Source organism: Ixodes scapularis, unplaced genomic scaffold, assembly GCF_016920785.2.
Source record: "Ixodes scapularis isolate PalLabHiFi unplaced genomic scaffold, ASM1692078v2 PGA_scaffold12__126_contigs__length_90152505, whole genome shotgun sequence".
NCBI classification, from domain to species: Eukaryota; Metazoa; Arthropoda; class Arachnida; order Ixodida; family Ixodidae; genus Ixodes; species Ixodes scapularis.
In genome coordinates, this window is record NW_024609838.1 from 9,534,406 (window position 1) to 9,557,536 (window position 23,131).

The 23,131-nt window shown below is 47.3% G+C and overlaps 2 protein-coding genes across 2 annotated transcripts; one reads left to right on the forward strand and one right to left on the reverse strand.

Annotated features, from left to right (window-relative positions):
• LOC115315636 lies at positions 1 to 12,048 on the forward strand. Its single transcript, XM_040207160.1, has 6 exons — positions 1 to 82; positions 3,122 to 3,166; positions 4,757 to 4,873; positions 6,745 to 6,789; positions 8,143 to 8,330; positions 11,896 to 12,048. Exons 1-6 carry the CDS (start codon positions 1 to 3, stop codon positions 12,046 to 12,048), a joined length of 630 nt encoding a protein of 209 aa, XP_040063094.1.
• A 2,969-nt stretch (positions 12,049 to 15,017) lies between these two features.
• LOC8034285 (mite group 2 allergen-like Ixo r 2) lies at positions 15,018 to 21,367 on the reverse strand. Its single transcript, XM_029974864.3, has 4 exons — positions 21,249 to 21,367; positions 20,884 to 20,994; positions 19,884 to 20,059; positions 15,018 to 15,172 (listed from the first exon to the last, which is right to left on the reverse strand). The coding sequence occupies exons 1-4, from the start codon at positions 21,328 to 21,330 to the stop codon at positions 15,092 to 15,094; spliced, it is 450 nt and encodes a 149-aa protein (XP_029830724.2). The 5' UTR covers positions 21,331 to 21,367; the 3' UTR covers positions 15,018 to 15,091.
• Positions 21,368 to 23,131: the final 1,764 nt, after the last annotated feature.

Consider the following 23,131-nt stretch of genomic DNA (forward strand, 5'->3'; position numbering starts at 1 on the left):
ATGAAGGCTGTTTTAGTTTGGGCGGCTTCTATCTTGGTCACGTGCGTAGGGCAGTTCTTACTCCACCAGCACCCTTGCGAACGTGAGTCACCGAAAGTCACGTTTATACGCTTTTGTACTTGCGGGTGTTCGGGCGACATCTAATAATATATATGTATATATCTGTTTTCACGTCAAGAAAAAAAAAAAAAACAAGTTTTGAGCATTGTGCATACGCGGCGCGAAGTAGTCCTTACAAGAGTTCCTTGTCGGAGGAAGAAGCGATGCTTTTGGCGTTTGAAACGTGTACGTCTTGATAAGATAACACATATCTAATCTGAAATACACCTACATATATCGTATTCCTCGACATAAAAGGGGAAATTAGTAATCCTCCGCGAGGAGCGGACTACTTTTGCTTCGGTTGTTGAGGTGAAAACGCGTATAAATGCACGAAGCTTATGCGGAGCGCAAGTTCGTCTGCTTCTTGCACAGGGGTTGCGATGATATCAAAATGCCGAGTTCCTATTGGATGATTGAAAGAAAACAGTGGGTATAGACCTCGAGGCAACTGGCATTGGCGTCTATACCCACTAGCCTTTCAATCTAAGGCAATCAAAGCCTGGCGTTGTTCTGGAATCACCCGAACTCCTGCGCAAGAAGTATATACGCCTTGTTCTGCGCATACGATTGTTCGTTTTTGGTGCGGTTGTAGATTTAGATAACATTGCAGATGTGTAGTTCATACTACGCGACTATTGCTTGCCGTTTGACGAGATCCCGGATGATGGAATAGTGTCAGCTATATCGTCGCCTCCCGCCTAGCTTTGGTTGTGTGTACATCGAAGTGTTATCAAAGGCGATGCCAACTCAACTCTCCGACTATTGCCTGGAGCGCGTCTCCAAAGTGGCAACAAAGGACCAAATGATGGTCCCGAAGTGGCAACAAATGACGTCACAGAAGCCGGAGTGTCATGCTGTCGGATGTCGCGATCCTGGCAGTTGGTCGTACCCGAGTGTCGCTGTCGTCCCAGCGTCTCAACTCCTGGCTGCCGAACATGGACATTGAAATAGGGCAGGACCTGGCATGATGTCATGCCCAGTGACGCCAAAAAAAGACCTCAATCCCAGACACGCTCTCATTGCCCGATCGTCCAAAAGTCGTCCTGGTGATATCCCACACTGCCTGGTGATAGTTAGGGAAAGAAAATTAGCTTAGAAGGGCGGGAGGAATCTTATGTCTGTCTTTTTAGATTTTGGCTAGGTGGCGCAAGCTGCCAGCGGTTACAAAGGGTATAGCTATTAACATCCATCTATCTGTCCATCCGCGAGCAGGCAGACGTTAGGCTCAGGCTACGTCTGCTCCGTGCCTGCGGTCTGCTTCGTCTGCTCGCTGTCGAGGCTAGCTTTCGATACGATCGGCGCGCACCAAAAGAAGTTTATTTACGAACCCGCATTCTCATCCCGGCGGAGGGAAACGAACACCTACTCGAAGCAGTGCTTGTGCGGCTTCCTCAACTCGCGGTGCCGTTTTCAGCGTTCGTGCGTTCAACTGACACGCTCACTTTTCGAAGCCGTGCTCTGACGTCTCGCTCTAGACGACGGTCCCAGTGCGATTTCGAGAGCGTCCGCTACACGCCCAATGGACTTTTTCCTAATACCGACGGCACCAGGCGGTGGCTGCACGAACTAAAAATCGAGGGAGTGACTATACCTGCGCTACCAATCGATAACGGGAGCTACGCTACCAGTTGCTTCGCTCTCTGAGCTGCGTCGCGTGCCCAACGCGACTTTAAAGAGGGAAATCCGTAGCGTCCACCCAAACGTCGTGTTTTTGTTTTCGTCCGCTTTCTTTGTTTGTGTAACACAATTATATATATGCTGCAATTACGTGTTTTACTCGTCGATCTACAGCCTCATTCCAAATTCCCTCGATTTTTCGTGCCGACTTCCACCGCTTGGCGTCGGGCGCTCGCGCGTGCGCAGAACGCTTCTCGGAAAAGGTTCATTCCCACAATCAGGCAAGTGTTGGGCTCCAAAGCTCACCTGTTCGGCACCGATTCAGTGGACGCCGCCATGAAATTATGGGGCAAACAACCACGTTGCCACGGCAATGCCATGGCAAACCGGGGCCGTGTTCTAAAATTTACTCGATCTTACTGCAGGGTAAGGGTTTTGTACTTTGGCGTTCCAAAACCTACCCTTGTCCAGCGTTTTTCAATCTGTGTTGTCACGTGACACTACCCGCCGGAGTAATTCTGATTCATTTGAGTAAGAGATAGAACACAGCCCGGGTGACGATGAAAATTATCCGAGACTTCTAGAAATTGGAGAACTTATTAAAAAGAAAAAGTACGCAGGAAAAGGATCGTCTCGGTAGCCGAAAGACTGAGGGACAATTTCGTGGCCGCGCCTACTTCCGTTGCACTTTGTTCGATGTACGGCAGAGCCGTGTATTGGGAGTTGGGCCATTCATTAGTTTAAATAGGCGAGCATCTCGTGGCTATTCACAGGCCGCGAAATCTCAAATTCCGTGAGAATGTCACCCTAGCGGTGGTGATAAAATACGAAAGTTTGACCACACGACGTTAAATGAATCAAAAGATACAAAAGAAAACATCAATCCAAATTATGGGATTGTGAGCGCGTGCAATATTTATTTGAGTAAAACGAACTTGTAAGCAAGAAAGAAAACACTATTGTTTTTCTTACCGACAAATATTTTCACCGAAATAAATGTTACAGGTGCCCACAAACCCAAATTTCGGTTTGACAAATTTTAGGCTTAGTTGGAAATCGGGAAATTAAAGAAATATGTCTCTTTTTTTTTTTTCGCGTCTTTTGATCCAAAGACCGTAACGTGCTCACTTTTTTGCATTTTACCACCACCGCTAGTGTCGCATTCTCACGTAGTTTCAGCTTTCTACGATGCGTGGTTTTTTTATGCAGACAAATAAACCTGGTTTCATATTCTCGGTCGATCCCCGTAGTTCCTAGTAAATTGCCCAAGTGTGCCGCCTGGCTGCTTTGTTTTCCTCATCATAAACAAAACAATGCTACACCGGCGCAAAGACTCTTTGTGAAGTTCGTACACAAAGCCAATTCTTCGGTCATATATACATGTATATATTTTTTTTTTCAGGTCTTTGCCACGTGCGAATGCCGAACGGACCATATGTTAGCTGTGGTAAAAAGAAAATTTATAACTTTTACTTCGTGTTATGTCAACATGCATGCCTCTAACACGGGACACGTCGACGTACTCTAAAAAAATGGGCATATTCTTACATCCCTTGTCCCATATAATACAGCAGAGAACTTGAATTCGACGTACAGCGCGTTGACGCCGAGCCAACGGTACCTACTTTCACTAGCGACTTGATAACCGAGTGGTGCAACTTATTCATATAACTGATGTTCCTGTACGTGTATACTGACTACAAAAAAAATTACTGGGGTTTTCTTGACCCTACTAAAAAGCCTTCTTTCTTTTTTGCGCTCTTTGAACGTATTTGAGCGGTTTAATCAGTTATATCCCACCGTTATCAAGCCCTTAGATGACGAACAACGCGACGTTGCACCTTTGCAGTTTGGACTCACTGGATTTGAATTTTAGAGTGCAGCTCTTAGGCTTCCGTTTCCGTGATTCGCTGCGTCGCCCTCGGCATCGGCCTAACCGCGCTAAATTTAGCGGGAAAATTTACGTCACATCACCTCAATACCAATTCAGTTCCCCGCTAAATTTTGCGGGGAAATTCAGCTTATCCGCTAGATTTAGCAGACAAATTTAGTTTCTCCGCTACATTTAACGGGAAACTTGGCGGAGAAACTGAATTTGTCCGCTAAATGTAACGAAGAAACTGAATTTCCCCGCTAAATTTAGCGAGAAAATGGAGTCACTAGATTTCCTCGCTAAATTTAGCGGAAAAATTGACTTCACGTGACCTCAAAGACAGTTCCATTCCCCGCTAAATTTAACGGGAAATGGAATTGGTGTTGAAGTCACGTGACGTCAATTTTCCCGCTAAATCTAGTGGAGAAACTGAATTTGTTCTCAGGTGACGTGACACCAAGTCATGTGACGTCGTTTTCCCCGCTGAATTAAGGGGGGAGCCTAAATTGGACGGGGAGGGGAGAGAAGGAAATGAAGGAGGAGAACGAGGAGGGGAGGGGGAAAGAGAACAGACGAGGAGGAGGGACATACCCTCTCCTCTGTACCTTCCCCTCCTCCTCTTCAAGAGCTGCGCTCTAATTTCGCATTACAGAGAATTGTAAACGTATTTCATTTTTTTTTTTGTTTCTTTTTAAAACGTATTGGTAGAGCGGCAATCGCGTTATTACTTTTACTTCACTACAGAAATAAAAGGCGTTTACAGACCTCTGTAATGCGGAACTAGAGCGCAGCTCTCGTCCTCCCGCTGTATTTGTTGAGGGGTGAGGTGACACGGAGTCATGTGACGCAATTTCGCCCGCTAAATTTAGCGGGGAACTTAAACCTTCTGAATTTAGCGGGAAAACTTAACATGCTAAATTTTGCGGGTTAACTTTCCCCGCTATATTTGGCGGTGAAATTGAGGTCATGTGACCTCTACACCAATTCAATTTCCCTCTAAACTTAGCGGGGCGGTTACGCCGACGGCGACGCCGCGAAACGCGGTAACGGGCACCTAAGGGCTGCGCTCTAAAAAGAAAAAGAAAAGAAACGAGGTCGGTGTTTTTATTACCTCTTGATCCGAACTCGTGCACTGAGAAGAAACGGGTGCTGTATCTCTTGCAGAGGAATTCTGGACGAACAGGACGTTTATAAATGTGACCATCAGTCCGTGTAAAGAAACGTCTCCTTGTATCCATGGAAAGAATACTGCGTACACGATCACATTTTACGCGAATGCCAGTAAGTGTCAACTAGTTGAAATCTTGGATGCAAATCTTTTTTTTTTTTTTTTACGGTTTTGAGTTTGCTCAAGCCCTCTCTACAGTGATTATCGTTCTAAGTTCACTGTGGCATTAGAACAGGGTCGGTGGGGCGGGGAAAAGGGGGTTGGAGCGACGGCGATGGCATCTTTTCAGACATTTCAAGAATTTGAAGTAAACAAGACAAAGGGGGTTAAAAAATCCCCCCCCCCCCCTCTCTGCCCTATCCCCAAGAGTTACGACGCATCCCTGTACCGGTGTATACGAGGTGTAGTCTGGCCACTGCAATTGCTTGCTACGTGTTTTGCCAATAAATCGCTGGGTCACTGCATGTACACCCGCCGGCAATATGAAGGTGAACACCTTACCTTGTTTCTTGCCTGTTTTACGGCTCCCTAAAGCTATATTAACTCTCAACGTCTCACATGCATGGTACGTGGCCAAGGGTCTAAACTTTGCGTTCTACCCTCTCGAGAGCTTGTTTAAAAACTTGCGGGAGCGTCAAAAACAAGAAGAGGGCTGTTCATCTTTATGTCGCTCACGGGTGTATACTGTCGTACCAGAGTTTATAGTCGCAATGTGAATGTGCAGCTCTGCTCACCTGCCGCGCGTAAGTGCATGGTGGTTCTTCTTGAAAAGGGAACACCACAGGTAGCACACAGGAACAGGCAGATGACTCGGATATTCACGGGTCGTTTTCTCCGTTTCCTAAGTATTCTCTGTAGGCCACAGGAGTTGTACATTTTGGTGGCAAGATAGCTTATGCGCGAACATGTATATGAGGTTGCATGCATCTACTATATGTAAACGGATCATGATCACAAATATTTGCCTGACTATACATGTTTAAAAGCTTAAATTTTACGCGGTACGGAGTATACTGAGGGATTTCTTTTTTTTTTTCTAGATCGTTCTTTGTGACGGTACTTGATGAATTTTGTGAATGAGAAAGGTTAATGATGGTTTTTGTATAATGCGAGCTTCTTTGTGGCACTATATTAAAGCAGACATTTGTAGACGCGTGCTGTGTATGATAACTTTTTCGTGCGTATGTCGTGTGCGCACCCTGTCCTGTCTATGGTCCGGAGGGACAATGTGCTACCTTGTTTGTAGTGCTATAGATGTAACCGAAATTTCAAGTACCTTTCAATGTTTCCCTGACGCAATGTAATAATATGTCCATGACAATGTAAAAAACAAAACAAAAAAGAAACAGACAATGGCATGAAAGAGGTGCGAAAGAGGCGAACGTTGAAATTACCAAGGACACCAAGACCATGCTTCATCTTCCGCACACAGCAAAAAGGTTAAAGGGGCGGTGCAACGATTTTCGGACTTTGGCCAATTAACTGAGGAAACCAATTTGTGAAATCTATGAAACGAAGAACGGAAAACCATATTTTGTGTCGAGTTCTAGTCTTTATTTGAACGAAATGAAACAAATCGAAGGTCAAAGTGTCTCACAACTCTCCACGTCCCCTTTCGAGTGACGTACTCTGGGGGATCACGTGGTTTCCCCTTGGATTGTCTCTTCAGAGACTCCAGCCGCTTTCTCCGCGATTGCCGACTTTTAAAGGGGTCGAGGTGACGTGTTTTTAGTCACTTATTTTTAGATAAACAACATAAAAAAACACAAACTGCCAATTCTTTGAACATTAAAATCGTTGCACTACCCTTTTAACGTGAGAGAAGAAAAAGTTATCGTTACATCTGTGACTCAGTGTATTGTCTGCTTCGTAAATATTTATCATTGGACGAATTAACACGCAGCACCGAATGACTGAGGGATTGTGGTTATGTGGAACTGACTTTTGACAATTGTTTCGTGGGATCTCATTTCGTATTTCTTAGGTTATGCAGATGAGATCAGACACTGGTGGATACGAAATTTAAACAGTAAGTACGGACCCTACTGTTTCATTAGTTGTGTTATAAAGTGTAACAATTGTTCTATTAAAGGACCCCTGAAAAAAAAAAAAGCTTTTTTAGACAGTCACGACCGAGATGGTCATTCCGGAATTACCCGTGACGTCATGGACTTTGCGCGCAGAATTTCGAATAAATCTCTCGCCATCAATGTTCTCTAATTTTTTTTTCGCGTAAAATTTATTTCTTGACACACGTGTATCAGCCAGACTGTTTTAAAAAAAAAGCTTCTTTTTTTTCAGGGGCCCCTTAATAGGATTCTGGTTTTTATTTTGTTTTTAGTTTTTACCCGACCACCATTCACTGACGTTTATAATGTTTCTTTTTTTTTTTTCCTTTTCACCAAATGAATGTAGCGTTTATTTTTCCTTGTTGCTTCGACTTTTTTTTTTAATTGTGTGATGTTTTGTAAAATTGCTAATATTGAACTATCTAGAGGCTTTGTCACGAACTCCAACTTGTGACCTCTATGCGGCGAACTTTCGCCAAACAAATTAGAAATATTCTAAATTTAAAGTGCTGAATGCGTTTAACGAATCCACCTAATCCGATAAATTGGTCCGTCCGTCCATGCGTGCAGTTCTCGGCTAAATTGAAGGGGCGAAAATGGCCTCACTTCAGGTCGGGGTGTCGCCTAACATGAGGACTTAGCCAACGTTACTCGATTATCTCAGTTACAAAACTGAGGCGCTGCTCGCACAACCGGTGTCCCCCTCTCTCCCCCCACGGTTCGCCTCCCGGCGTTCGACGCGCCACCGTTTCGGGGGGACGGCCGCTATGGTAACTGCAGTGTGTATTCTATCCAATACGTATGTTTCGGAACGCAGCATCTAGATGGCGTGTCACCGTACTCTAAGAAACACGTAGCTTTAAAACTGAAATCTAGATGGCGCTTGAAACGACGGGAGGCGGACTAAGGGGAAGAGGAGGGGGGGGGGGGGGGGAGGCACCCTCTTTCGTGGGAGTGCAACAAGTGTAATAATCTAATGACGTTGGACTTGACACGTTGATGTCACGTCACGCGACCACGTCGTGCAATCCCAGGTCACGTGACGTCGGTTTTAACCGCTAAATTTGACGGGGAAATTGTAGTCACGTGCCTAGACGTTACGTGACGTCAATTTTTCCCCTAAGTTTAGCGGGTAAAATAAAAATATATTCGTCACTCCCCGAAACGATTGTACAATGTCTTCCAGCAAATTTAAACGATAAGGTAGCTGGTAATTTCTTTTTTTTTTTTAATATTTGCTTAATTTGCGTACCTTTTAACGATAGTAATATTATTTTGGTCTCAAACGGCTCACACGGTCCTCTTCTTCTCAGTTTCTCACGTGGATCAAGGAAAGTTGCGTGGATCGCTGTTCATCAAGCAATCCACTGGGGACGGAAAATGGTTGATGCATAGCATTCCGATTAACTTCACAAACCCTCAAGTGGACATTCCCATGAGAGTGACAAAGGGCCAGATTTTTAAGGGTACCGTCACAATATGCCCCGGCACTTTCCACGCCGTAAGTTCAAGCTACCTATTTCTTTTTCTTTTTTTTTTGTTTTAAGCAACGTTTTTAAAGGGGTCATGGAATAAATCTTCTGCTCGGATAAATAATTTTAGATTAGAATCTTACTAATCGAATATCGTTTAGTGAACCAAACGAAAGAGGGTAGAAAGTCAAAAGCCTGCTTTTCAGTATACGAAAATACGAAGTATAGCGGACTATTTATTGCCGCCTTTCCTTGGAAAGCTTTTCGCCTTTTCACTATGATACATCCGCGGTACTCAAAGCACGCCAGCCTACCCCAGCTCACGCATTGGACACAAGCACTGCGTCGCTCGTCAACGATCAATCCGTCGACGAATATTTGAATTCGCGTGCCTTTCCAATGAGTTATCACTTATCATCGCTCGCGAATGACAAGTTCCATGCTGTGCTTAAAAAGGACGGTGTTTGGATTCATTGTATACCGGTGCCCAAGCATGTCACGACCATGTGATTTCTCATTTCGTTTTTGAGTTGAGGAGGAAAGCTAAAAAGGAAGAAGTTTAACAATCATTTCATGGCCCCTTTACGGTGGCTATAGAAGAGGGAAGTGTCAGCATCGCGCAGCTTTTTGTTCCGTGTGCGGGAGCGCCCTAGTATATCACGTTAAGGGCTGGGGAACGGACAGGCTGGAGACCGGGTTTGGGCTATAGGGTGACTATGTTTTAATGGGACATGAGATGATGGTTGCGTTCGATGGTAGGTCCCATTCCGTCTGCGCCGCGCGAGCCCGCGGGTCCCCCTTTTATAGTCTCGGTGACGTGACGATGTTGCGTCACCGGCGGGATCCTTGTGTGATTGGTGGTGGCTGCTGGCTTCGATGAAGATGAGGGGCAGCAACCACTCTCATTACCCCGGAGGTTTATGTCGCAGCAGCTTCTCTTGATGTTGGAGAAAGAGCAAGACCCGTTGATGTCGGTTACTTCAGCTGATGTTCGAAAGCCTTGGTTCCGTGTCTTCGAGAGGGTCTCTGCCGAGCGATGGTGTTGCGGACCGTCCCTGTAAATGTGCCCTGGATGGAGACGGCCTCGCCGGGGTGTGGAACGTAACAATCGTGAAGACGATTGTTTGGCGCGCTCGTCTCTGAGATGCCTATTGCAGACGCCGCGCCGGGAAAGACAGGTTCGTTTCACTAGAAGTGCCCGTTTGGGGTCCTCTTCCCGGAAAAATTGCCCCATGCGTCGAGACTACCGCGATGGCAAGACGGCGGACACACTGCTTTGCTCCCGGATGCGGTATACATTTCTGCGAGAAAGAGAAGAAAGCGAGCTCCTTCTTCACCACTCCCGACAACGACAAAAGCATTGGCAGGTTTATTCTAGCGTTACGTTAGCCACATGTCCGAAACCAACATAATTTAGCTTTCAAAATGATTTTAAAGGGACCATGAAACGGGATTTTGAAATCGATTTTCATCCACTGCACGTCGTAAAAGGTGTGAAAAGAAAACCAAAACACAAAAATAGAGAGCAAAAAAAAAAAAGTTTCGCTATAGAACTTTTAAAAGAAAAGCGGACACTTTTATACCTTCTTTCCTTTGAAAGCTCTGAGCCCTTTCACTGTGATGCACCCGCGGTGACGCGGCACGTTAGCCAAGTCCACATCGCCTATTGGATAAGAGCCTCACTCACCATCACCGCGATCATAAACAATAAATAGCCGGCACATGTTTCTTCAGAGTTTTGTCAAAGAATATTCTGATCCACATTTTGTTGAATTATTAGGGATGTGACGGAAATTGCCGAATTTTATAATGCTCGGAGCTCGCTACGCGCCATCTATCGTGTGGTAAACGAACCAAAAGAAAGATAACACTGCGCTTACGCAAAGCCGCCTGTCTGCTGAAAAACGTGGCGTCAGTAGTGATGATCGACGCGGTCGGCGTGGTGGAAGTTCATCGTTCCGCGTAGAGAGCGCTATCCTTGACTGAATTCTCTTAGCGTGTCACGGTGATAACCCAGCCCGTCCTAGCATGGAAGATTCATCTACTCGTGCGGCAATGTGGCGGCACCTTCAAGACAGCAGAAACGCTCGTGCCGTCATCTTTGTTTACTTCGACTACAGTGATATTGATAATTTTTATTGCACTTGGGAGTTAGAAATGTACAGGCGTGCTGGTGTTGGGGAAAGGCTGACGCCCATGCAACTAGTATGCCCACAACACCGACCCTTGCACTCTTACAATATAAATACATCTGTACAAAATAATAAAAAAAAAGCTAGTGTGCTTACAACACGGATTTGCGCACTCTTACAACATTATACATTTGTACAAAATGGTGAAAAAAAAAGTAGGTAAATAAGCTAGAAATAGAGGGGGAAAAGTTTTAAACACTGTGAGAGGGGTCACGGAGGAGCAGATGAGCTACTTCCTTCGCCTCTTGGGGATCAGAGGGGATGTGTTCAGTGAGGTCTGGGAGGAGTTCCCTCCAAAGTGTAGCTGCCATCAGCAGGCAGGACTCCCCATGCCATAATGTTCAGGACATCACGGGCTGGAGTCTACCTGTTCTTCTGTTCACTCTGGGAGCATCATAAAGTTCCTGCTGGTTTGGTTCCAAGATCCTGCAGAACAGCCGGACAGATGCTAGCTGCTGTCGCTGGTGCAGGCGCCTCCAGGCAGCAGTTTTTAGGAGGTCACTAGAGGGTACCTTGTACTGTGGTTTGCAGATATTTTTGCGGGGTGTACCAAACCGCAGAGGGCAGTACTCTAGGTGCGGCAGTACCAGCGCAGTGTAAAGGTGGCGGAAGGTGTTGGGTGTCATCCCTCGTGTGACTAGAGTGACGAAGCCCAGCATGCCTCTTGCTTTCGATGTGGTGCTGTGGACCCGGGGGCAAAGTTGAGACGGCTGTCCAGGACGTCACCAAGGGGGGTTGTGGAGGGCACGTGCTTTAGTGGTAACCCAAGCCTCAAGCTTAACTCTGGGTGGCTCATGAGCCACCCAGAGTTAAGCTTGAGGCTTGGGTTGTAATTTCGGAAGAGACAATGAATGTCATTGCAAGACTTTTAGAGCAGTTAAAGGGTAGTTTGTTTTCGGCTGACCAGCGAAAGCACTAGTCGAGGTCGTCCTGAAGGGCTTGGTACGAGCTGTCAGAGCAGATAGGCTGAAGAAGGGACAGGTGCGTTCGATCCACCCGCACGTTTTGCGCCGGTGCAGAATAGTGTATCGGGCAGTGTACACTTCTGGTCGTATCTCAATACGCGTAACACTATTCCGCGCCGGTGCGGGGAAATCCGACGAAGCTATAATGCGACGGGACTCTGGTACGAGGAGGAAGCATGCCTCGGACGGTACCTGCACACTGTGTCTCGTACGATGCAGTATGAACGCAGACTTGTAAATTCAGGCCTGCCTTCGCAAGAACCAACGAATTAAAAAAGAAATGTTCCCGACTTTTCCTTGTTATTGCCGATTGGAATTCATTGCCTACGCATGTACGGGCCATGAAACTGATCATATGACGTCATCGTTAAGGGAGAGGCGGGATTCACTGGTGGTATATTGACTAGACTGATCTTCCTTTTTTTTTCTTTTTTCAGGACACCCTGGACATTGAACTGGACGTGGGTTCTGTACCATACTACTTCGCATGCTGCAAGGCGCAGATCCACTTCCAGCGAGAATGGAAGAAGTGCCTCAACTACGACGATCCTCGAGAGGACTCCACACCGACCACACGCTCTGAACTTTGAGCCGAACCAGCTGACTACTTGTTTTTGTCTTAGAAAAAAACAAGCAAAAAAAAAAAAAAACAGAGATTATATATACCAACTCGAACAGATGTTATATCGTTCTGCCGGAATGTCGCTGGGATAAGGTCATCCAAAAGGTCGGGGCTTTAAAAGTTGAGACGGCTTTACGCCCGAAGACGTAAAGGTTCTGAGACAATGAACTCTTACATGAGCGAATGTTTTCACGGAAATGTGACGCACGGGGGGCCAACAATCTAGAAAGAAAAATGTTAGCGTCTGAAAAATCCGACTTTTCTTTTAACCCACGAAAGACTTCGGTTGACAACAACTAACGCGCGTATGTCTTAGACGCTGAATTTTCCGCGCCAAGGCGAGTCCCACACTGACACTGATGCAGCACTCCGGTCCAATCTTCTTACCGCGTTGGCCCTCTTTAGGTGACGTATACAAGATCAAACACTACGGCCATCTGGGAGCTGTTGTGCAACAGGGAACACCAAATAGAAGACAAGAACCGCGTTCCAAAATTTACCCGTTCCCACCCTAGGGTCCGGTTCCTTGGCGTTCGAAAACCTACCGGTGTCCAGCCGGGCTCTATTTCTTTTGTCACCGTTACGTAATCCGCCGGAGTAACTCGGATCCAATTCGAGTAGGATTGGGAACACAGCCGAGGCCTTCGCCTTTTCCCCACAAACGTCTTCACGGAAATACGACACGCGAGGGGCCAACAATCTAGAAAGAAAATAAAGACACGTACAAGTCTTTGAGGGTAGACAAGACCTCAAAAAGTGGCAGCCACTCAGGTGTTGGTTGCTGGTCCTTATATAATTCGTTCAGAGAGCACATGTATCAACAAAATATTTATGCACGGGATGAACATCTATCATTTCGAATGATGCCGAGCGGTCCAGGCAACATTCTATCGCCTGCTGTGTTGAGCGCGACGGCAACTTCCACTCAAAATGTTTGAACATTCGTTCTGAAGATTACAACGTTCTTTTTCGCGACGGAGTCAGCATTTACAAGTGCAGTGCTTGCACGAGGCTACCGTGCTCTGAGGTAAGCATCGACAGCGAAAACGCGGTGTCGACGAGCTAGACTACGCATACTGTCCCCGAATTCAATGACGAGTTATTTGATATGGCTACCAGTACCACTCTGGCTTGCGTCCGATATCTCTGTAGCTATATACGCAAAAATATTACGGCACTTCGACGTTTGAATCTGAAAAGTTACTAAGACTGCGTGTGGCTCGAAGTAAAATCAGAAGGGCCGAAAAATCTTCTTACTGGGAATTATTATTTACCACCGTCTCCCAATTTTCTAGAATTGGGACAAGTTTTGGATACATTATAAGACAGACTAGACCCGTCTAACTTTAATATCCTTCTCGGTGATTTCAACGTGCCTGGTGGATAGCGATTCCTTAGCCGCCATCTGTCAAAAAGGTAATCAGCTTTTAGATTGTTTTAATTACAATGATCTATATCGTGGTGAAGTTCCTCTCAACGAATGCGGTAATGCTTTAGACGTTTTTACAGCGGAGCTGTTAAGGGCTAGTTTCCCCAGGATCATGTCCGGTACCAAACAAATGTCGACACAACACTCTGGTTGCCGCCGTCGCTCATAGATGGCGGTAGCTGTCCAGGGTGTTGTGTTTGCCGGTTGTCTGCTTGCCGCCGTCGCTCATAGATGGCGGCACCATTTCTTCGGAGGAAGAAGAGCGGGAACGGATCGAGCGGCGATGTGCGCAGCAGCGCGAATGGTTCCGTAACCGCCGCGAGGCCGCTATCGCCTCAAGTTCCATTGCGTCGAGCGATTCAGATTCCCTTGCGAAAGAAGAGCAGATCGCTCGCCTGGAAAGCCACCGCCGAGAACAGAAGTTGCAGCTCCGCTGCTTTTCCTTCTTCATCAGAGTGGAAAGGCTGGAAGTTTTTGATGGGGGAGTGAGTGGCTTGTCGGATATATAAACCCTCTCGAATCGTAGATGTTTTTTTACCTGACGAAAAGCGGTTCCCGCTCGGAACGACGTCGTAATAAACTTTGTTGTAGTAGTTTCCCAGCAGAACACTTCTTTTACTTATCACTCCTCCCGTCCCATTGCTTCAAAGTTACTTCACTTAATATATATTTACAGGGTGTTTCACGGAAAGTGGACAAATTCGATATTGCGAAAATTATGCGTCGCAGCAAAAAAATTATTGTGTCGTTTTGGTCCTGGGCCGGAGGCCGGGAAAACAGTGAGCGCTTATTTTGTTGAGGTGATCATGCTTCCTTTCTGTTCAACACTTCTCTCTCTCTGTTGAGGTGATGGCATCGTAGATTGGTTTTGTTATTATATCGTGTTCCCTATACATGCGGGAAAACCGGGCCCAGTCAAAGCTTCCTATGGGAAGCTTTTTTGTCCGGTGTCCTCGGTACAAATTTGGCGTATAAGAAAGTTCAAATTTCTCTTCATACCTCACTGAGTTTGTTCTGAAGAACACCGCGAACGCTTTACCGATATTACTGTGCCTGGAAGGTGCCTCCAACTGGTGGGTCGACCCAGTCGAAACAACTAGTCCCTGGTTTCCCGCCTGATGACGTCAACAAAGTGTCATTCATGGAGTATGGCTGGAGCGCCCACCATGATCCTGGCGGTGACGCAGCAGCGGTCTGTGTTCTTGCGACAGACGCCTGTTCTTTTGTAAGTCGCGCTCTCCAGCTTCACAGTCGACGGAAAGGTCGGTAGCCGGGACGCCGCGACGACAAAGACACTTGCGTTCGCACAAGCCTTTTTCATATATATATATAACTTTTACGGTTTCATCGTTAGGATTGCGACATCCAACAGCATGACACTCCGGGCTAGTGTGACGTCATTCGTTGTCACTTTGGAGCCACTGTCGAGGGTGGGATAGAACAAAAAATAGACCGGTCGGAGACGCGTTCCATAGGCAAAGTATCGCGATCAACGGACGTCACAAAAGTGGAGATTATAACCGGATTTTATTGCTCTCCTTTGAACGCCGCGACAGAATCCGCTGGAAGGACCTCGGTCGCTCTACAATTCCACGATGTCGAATTCACCGCAGGCGAATTTCTTCATCAAAGGGCCCACCTCGATCCGGACAGTCAACTTGCCCTAAAAAGAAAAGGGCACAAAAATTACAAACAATTGATAAAAAAAAAAAAATCTTTGATGTTGTTCAACTTTGCTAGAAGATGTAAAGACCATTCCGAAAATTGCCTCCTGACCGCTGCCATCTTTGTTTACTGAGCTGTGATACGCGTTCCGAGCATGCGCACTAGCTCGACGGCTAAGTGACTCCGTTTTCAGCCCGGGTGACAACCGCTGAAAAGGTGTGTAAAAATTATCAATGAGTTTCAATTGAGTTCCTAATGTACTCTATAAGAATACATTAGAAACTAAATTGAAACTCATTCATAATTTTGATGTAAGAGTTTACAGGAGCCACACGTGTTTCTGCGCAGAAACCAAGTTCGCGAGAACTGAAGCGTCTGCGCATGCGCCGACAGCAGCGCCATAACGGTCGTCAATTCGCGGTCTGTTTGGCTTCAGTTTACGGATTTGCTGGGAAGTTCTTAGCGTTCAAAATGTTGTACTTAATGTGCTTGGTTATAATAATTTGTAGTAACACTACGCAGAGCGCAAGTTGATCCTCTTCTTTTGCAGGCCTTGTGGTGACGGCAGAGCACTGAGCTCCGATTGGCTCTGACTGACGAATAGTGGCTAAACCTCAAAGCAGGCTGGGTTATTCAGGTCTACCCACTATCCTTCAAGCAGAACCAGTCAGAGCTCGGAGTTGTGATGTCAACGCAAAGCTTGCAAAAGAGGCAGACCAACTTGCGCGTCGCACACGTAATTGCGCTGTTTCATCCGACTCGAAGGGCTCGCGGATGAAGGCACTTCGTTTAAGCCGCTGCCGCACTGATCATACACCATTCAAAGGACACACGGTGTTCTCCGGACCCGCTTCAAGTACGTTCCAAGCATGTTCGTTTCATACATATGTGTTCTTCGAACATGTCCTGACCAACACGGCAGGAACGGCCATACGAGGAAGACACACACCTTACACACTGTCTGCAGAAAGTCTTTTGTATGGCGTATTAGCAGTAACTGCAGGAAGGTTTTCTTAGAAGCTGGATATTTACATTCGAAACGTTTGTTTCCAGAGGGAGGGAAAGAAGTAAAGGACGAGGATGCTATCTCATACAGGCTGTCCGCTGTTTCTACGGACAAAAGTTATTTCGGTCCATAAATAGAAAACAAAAAGAAAACGCCCTATGAAATCACCTATTGTCGGGGAAGAGAAAAAAAAAAAGGAGAAGTGGAGTATCGGTGCCCCGCCTACGTCGACGCTTGCAAAGATTACGAGCGATATGCTCGGGTAAACAGACCAGGTTCATATTCTCCGGGGTTTTTAGCGTCTCCCGACTCACCGGGCGTTAAAAGCAGAAACCTGCACAACGTCGGGCTTTGCATAGACAAACCGTTTCTCTTTTTCGAACAGCTCGGTGCATTTGTTCATTGGGCGTCTTGGTTTTTGGCAAGCTGCGCTTTATATATCCGAAGGGGGAAACAATTTTTGCGTAGTATAGTTTGTGTTCTGCTGCAGGTCGGTCTCCAGCTTTGACAGACCACGAAAGCTTTGACAGCCGAGTGTTGGGACACCACGACGATAACGACACTCGCGTTTGCTCCTGCTGCCGGAACTTCTACGACCAACCAGCAGGATTGCGACATCCGACAGATCGACACTCCGGGCTGTTTTGACGTTTGATACATCGGGGCCATTTTGAATGCACGGCCGGAATAATGGCGCATTCACACTGGAAGCGGATCCGCGTTCGCGAAGCGGTCGCGGATGCGGTTCGCGAGCGACCCCGTTCAGACACACCAAGAGGCGGTTGGCGGTTTCTTGGCGATCACGCGTGATCTTGTGAGACTTGTGTTTGGCAACCCTGTTTTACAATCCAAAATCCACTTTAAGTCAAGATCCAAAGCCAAAGTTATACTATTTTGGCACTCGGAATATTTTTCTCCGGGATGTTCGCGCGCATCACGAGTTCACGCAGGGAAAAAAGAAGCATGGACCCGCCAAACTCGCCTGTGATTCCCTCAACTTCGCCCACAAGCAAAGCCCAGCTAGGCGCGCCTTGCTGACTCAGAACAAGATGCCCCCGACCTTTTCTTCGAAGTGGACCCTTCCCGCATGAATAGCTGACCTTGTTCTCGGGATAGAGGGCCAGTTTTCCCCTTCGTTGTTCGCTCTTATCATTTTCGAAGTTGTGAGCGGTGGGGTGGACCGTGGTGCGGGGGAATGTGTTCGGCGCTAGCCGGTCGTTGCTTCGTTGCTGGCGGACTCTCCTCTCGTCACTCGCTCGTCGATCGAGTCTACTGTTTGTTTGGTATTAAGCTCAAATAAACGCCGTATGGATTACCTCTGCATTGTCTGGTACGTACACTTTATTCTTTGAGTAGGTTCCATTTTTTATTTTATTAGTAGTAAACGTTACAGGTCGAGCTAGCGCAGGTACCCTGCCCCCTCCGCGGTAATGAGTTGGCTACGCAATCAAGCTCACGACGTCTTTATCGGTCTTCGTGGTGGTCATGCACGGTGTCAAAAGCTTTCAACAGTTCACGTGGCTATCCTAGTGGGAAGAAAAGCTGACATTTCGGTCGATCAGGGGCGGGTTCCGAAGTTCTACAGGCAGAGATTAACAAGGCAGCGAGCTTGGGTTGTGGCACCCGGTATAATAAACAAACTCTTACCCGAACCAAATCACCGGTGCGAAGCCTGCTAAAATTACGAGTCAATTCTTTTCGCGGCAGTTTCAAGTGACGGACGTGAACATCAAGTTTCTCCGTTGATTTGTCGAAAGCTAAGACTACAGCGCTAGGACTACAGCGCCTTGGACGCCCCACCAGCGACAGGTGCCATCTTGTTTCGAAAGTCACTGACGTCACGTCAGCGTCGCGTTGTGATTGGTTGCCGCTTTGCGGTTCGTGAAAGCGGTTGGGAGAAATCGGTCCCGAAGCGGTTGGCAAAAACGCGCTCCAACCGCTCGATCCTAGCCGCTTTGCGGTTGAGAATGCGCGGATCCGCGTTCGCAAAGCGGATCCGCGCATTCTCAACCGCAAAGCGGCTAGGATCGAGCGGTTGGAGCGCGTTTTTGCCAACCGCTTCGGGACCGATTTCTCCCAACCGCTCTCACGAACCGCAAAGCGGCAACCAATCACAACGCGACGCTGACGTGACGTCAGTGACTTTCGAAACAAGATGGCACCTGTCGCTGGTGAGGCGTCCAAGGCGCTGTAGTCCTAGCGCTGTAGTCTTAGCTTTCGACAAATCAACGGAGAAACTTGATATTCACGTCTGTCACTTGAATCCGCCGCGAAAAGGATCGAGTCGTAATTTTAACGGGCTTCGCACCGATGATTTGGTTCGGGTAAGAGTTTGTTTATTATTCCGGGTGCCACAGCCCAAGTTCGCTGCCTTGTTAATCTCTGCTGTAGAACGTCGGAACCCGCCCCTGATCGACCGAAATGTCAGATTTTCTACCCACTAGGATCGTCGCGTGAACTATTGAAAGCTTTCGACACTGTGCATGACCACCACGAAGGCCGATAGAGACGTCGTGAGCTTGATTGCGTAGCCAAGGCACTACCGCGGAGGGGGCAGGGTACCTGCGCTAGCTCGAACTGTAACGTTTACTACTAATAAAACAAATAAAGGGAACCTACTCAAGGAATAAAATGTACGTACCAGACAATGCAGAGGTAATCCATACGGCGTTTATTTGAGCGTAATGTCAAACAAACAGTAGACTCGATCGACGAGCGAGTGACGAGAGGAGAGTCCGCCACAAACGAAGCCACGACCGGCTAGCACCGAACACATTCATTCCCCCGCACCACGGTCCACCCCACCGCTTACAACTTCGAAAATGATAAGAGCGAACAACAAGGGGGGAAACTGGCCCTCTATCCCGAAAACAAGGTCAGCTATTCATGCGGGAAGGGTCCACTTCAAAGAAAAGGTCGGGGGCATCCTGTTCTGAGTCAGCAAGGCGCGCCTGCTGGGCTTTGCTTGTGGGCGAAGTCGAGGGAATCACAGGCCAGTTCGCGGGTCCACACTTCTTTTTTCGCTGCCTGAACTCGTGATGCGCGCGAACATCCCGGAGAAAAATATTCCGAGTGCCAAAATAGCATAACTTTGACTTTGGATCTTGAATTAAAGTGGATTTTGGATTGTAAAACAGGGTTGCCAAACGCAAGTCTCGAAAGATCACGCGTGATCGCCAAGAAACCGCCAACCGCCTCTCGGTGTGTCTGAACGGGGTCGCTCGCGAACCGCATCCGCGACCGCTTCGCGAACGCGGATCCGCTTCCAGTGTGAATGCGCCATAAGACACGTTCCAGGCAACGCAGTCAGCATAGCCGGCAGCACGTCGCGCAGCATCTCACAACGAACGCGACGACGCCAAGACGGACGCGTCTGCCACTTTTCCGTTGTCTCTCGTCGACCTTCGGCGCGTTTGCCACTTGGGGAGGGTCGGAGGTCCACAAAAGATGACGTCAAGCACAGGCCTCGCCTGCTTCTTCCGCAGGGATTCCACTGACGTCAGAATGTTGAGCCCTGGTTGACTCTGGTGGAGGGACAGTGGGTAGGTCTCAGTGCTATAGCTACCTTGAGGTCTACCCACTATCTTTCCAATCGGAACCAATCAGAGCTCGGCATTCTTGCGTCACTGCGACCCCCGCTCATGAAGCAGACAAACCTGCGCTCCGCCGTCTAAACAGATACACATCCGGGAATTTTACTTACGGCTGAGAAGGCCTTGTGGATGGGTACTTTGACGTTTCCCATGAACGTTTCCCCGGCCTTCACGGTACAGGGAACGTCGACGAAGTGACAGCTGTCCCAAGTGACCATGTTGATCTTGAAGGAGTCGGTGTGCGACTGCACCACCAGCTTGACGTGCATGTCCTCGATGTCTTCGGCTGAAATCAGAGAACCCTATAGATATCAGAGAGGGAAAAACTGGAGCCATAAAGAGTGTTTTGCAGTTTAATGACGAACGCCCCTTAATCGCGAGTGCGGATCCGTTGCGTTTTCTCGGGGCGAGGACGAAAGACGCTTTCGTCACCTCCTCGTGCCCGCACCGCAAACGCTGCCCATAGACCACGTGACTTTTGTCCAGCACTTGGAAACACTGCAATCTAGGCGTGCGCACTAGCTGAAATCCCAAGATGGGGCGCCCTCTTTATTGTCGTCAACTTTATTATAACTTACGAGTTATAAGGAAGTGGAGGCCCCAACTACCGAAACAAAAACCCAAACGTCTACAGATCCATGCCCTTGAAGTGCTCTGGAATATCTGCACACATCGATAGCCACTATAGTGTGGCTATCAATATGTATTGTAGGACACTATTTATAGTGTTCCACAATGGACTCCACTATACTTGCTTTCAGCGGCCGAAACTACGAGCAGAAGGAACCAATGAGACGGCGTTAAACGCGCACTATCATGGTGGTTGTCCTGTTTACGTACGTGTTCTATCACCGTAGAACCAAACCTAACCAGAAAAGACCTAGTGCCATGCGCTGCTTTTGACGCCGCTTGACGCCGTATCGGCTGCTGTGTTCCATTTTCAGTGTTCGTGCTTATGACGCGTGACTTGCTCGCTTTCCAAAGCGACGAACATGCGCTTGCTGGGCTGAGCAGATCGAACGCTGGGCTGAGCAGATCGAACGCTGGGCTGAGCAGATCGAACTCTGGGCTGAGTATTAACTTGCAAACATTGGAATGATCTATACTCACGAGATTCGGCCATGAAAGTGGCGTTGTACGACTCTCCACGCTCAAAGGCACAAGGGTCACTGTCACAAGGCGTGATCATCAGGCTCTTGAGCAGCTGATGGTCTCCGAAATCTAGAACGATGAATAATATGAAACTGTCAATTCAAGTTTTCTTATCAATGAAGAAGAGCAGTTTAAGCAGGACGAAATGTTCCACTAGGGGCTTAGTGGTGCTATAAAGAACAGTTTTTTTTTATTGCCGATCATGTGCTAAACTTCAAAATTTCTACTGAACACAAATCACTGTTGTGTTCTTCAATGAATGATGCTTGCACCTGGGCTATGTGGTTATTTCGTTCATGAAAGAAAGGTGTCCAACCACATACCTTTACATTTACGTAGCTTAATTTCTTGCTGCGCGGCGCAGACGGTCGCAAGTAGAACGACGAAAACGAGGGAGGCGTTCATGGCGGCACTCGGTGCTTCAGAACGTTGTCAGCACTGTTCTGAGCAAGCGTTTTATACACACACCTTCTTATCGCAGAAAACCGAAGGTCCATTGTTTATGCGACTTCCCAGACGGTCGGCTTTCGAGCATCGGGAGCAATTTCCGCTCAGTATCTCCGATAAATTGATCACTTCATCACGCGGAATGATGAATTCTTATCGAGGCTGTTTTTGTTCGTGTTCCCGCGTTGCACGTCTGGTGCTCTTCGGACTTGTGTCGAAGCCGCGAGCTATGTTTAGACAATCGTCGAAGTACATGGCTATCGGCGATAACAATGGCCACCCTCTGTCCTCAAAAGCCCTACGTGAGATGGGCAGACTGAAGCCGCATCCTCATGCATCATACAGAAAAAAAACGCGGTGTTCGCCGTATGACATGATGACCGAATTATTTTCTGACGCGTCTCAAGGATCTTCCAAGTATGTTTGCTTCATACATACGTATGCTTCTAATCTTTCTGCAGACGCTCTTTGTATGACCAAAGTGACAGTCATACAAGGGAGGAACACACCCCAGACGGTGTCTGCAGGTTTTGGAGAAAAGCAGCGTGAGCGCGGTTTACTACTGGCTTCGGGGGATCAAGAGAGCACCTTACACCAAAGGCCGTTTGCAGTTTGATGGCCGACACCTCTTGCGGATGAGCGCGTTGCCGCGTGGCAAATAAGATAGCGGGCAGACAGGCTGAGCAAAGCTGGGCTTGCGGACATTGCAAGATGGCCGGCACGCCGACGAAGCAGAACACAGAAGACGCGGATCTGACGCTGCGTGCTGCTCAAGCGATAAGCTTGTGCCGTTGTTTGCTTTTTATAAAGCCTGAAATTAGGATGGAAGCGAATGCATAATTTTTCATGATTTAATTTGCATAAAAAAATCTAATTACATGAACATACGCATCCGTGAATCCACAAGGCACCGTCATTCTATGTACATAAGAGAGCCGTTTGCTAGAAACGATTGCTTCCAGTATAGTTTGTTTCCTAAAGCGAAAAAGGAGTGGAATGCTCTGCCAAGTGGCGCTGCCACCCTAACCTCAGTTAATGAGTGTGTTAAAAACGTCGACAACATGATACTTTGTCACACGTCGTAAGTGTTGATTAATCACGATGCTCATCTGGTGTTCTACTCCCACCCCCAGAGTTCCTTCCCATTATTTTTTCACTTGTTATGTTGGCGTTAAACTGTATAAGTGCTTCAGCCCTTCGGATGCTGCGCCATTGCCTGTTTATCAGCGGGTCATATGACAGCAGCATTTTTTTTTCGTGCTTTTTGTCACAGCATGTATTAGTATCCTCTGCCGGCGTTCTTTTTTTTGTACTTTATTGTGTATTGTTGTGTGCATGTATGTGATTTACTGCATTATACCACCCACTCCTGTAGAAGCCGTGTCTATGGCTGACAATACCAATAATTAAAAATAAAGAAATAATAATTAGCACGCCAGAGTTCAATTTACTCTATACAAATGTCAATAAAGGTAACGTTTCGAGCTTTACTTTGCTTAGTCGTCATTTCGGGGAAAAAACGTAAACAAAGTCGGATTGTGAAGTTTTTTGCATGCAGCGCGCACCGCATGGGAATGCAGGAGCTGCGCTGCTTTGTTTAGCTAAACGGTTATGGGGATCATGAAGTGAAACTGCTTCGGAAACAAAGAATGAACGCAGTGTACGATGCAAACAAGAACCGGCGCGTTCTCAGGGTTATGTTTGAACTCGCATCAAACGAACGAGTCGCTATTGTAAACCACCCAATGACGGTAGGGGC

Coding starts and splice junctions, on each gene's coding strand:
- LOC115315636 (XM_040207160.1), top strand. CDS start 1: ATGAAGGCTGTTTTAGTTTGGGCGGCTTCTATCTTGGTCACGTGCGTA. Junction 4,874..6,744: donor CACATTTTACGCGAATGCCA/GTAAGTGTCAAC, acceptor CGTATTTCTTAG/GTTATGCAGATGAGATCAGA. Junction 6,790..8,142: donor GTGGATACGAAATTTAAACA/GTAAGTACGGAC, acceptor TCTTCTTCTCAG/TTTCTCACGTGGATCAAGGA.
- LOC8034285 (XM_029974864.3), bottom strand. CDS start 21,330: ATGAACGCCTCCCTCGTTTTCGTCGTTCTACTTGCGACCGTCTGCGCC. Junction 20,995..21,248: donor TAAGCTACGTAAATGTAAAG/GTATGTGGTTGG, acceptor TCATCGTTCTAG/ATTTCGGAGACCATCAGCTG. Junction 15,173..19,883: donor TCCACAAGGCCTTCTCAGCC/GTAAGTAAAATT, acceptor TTTTCTTTTTAG/GGCAAGTTGACTGTCCGGAT.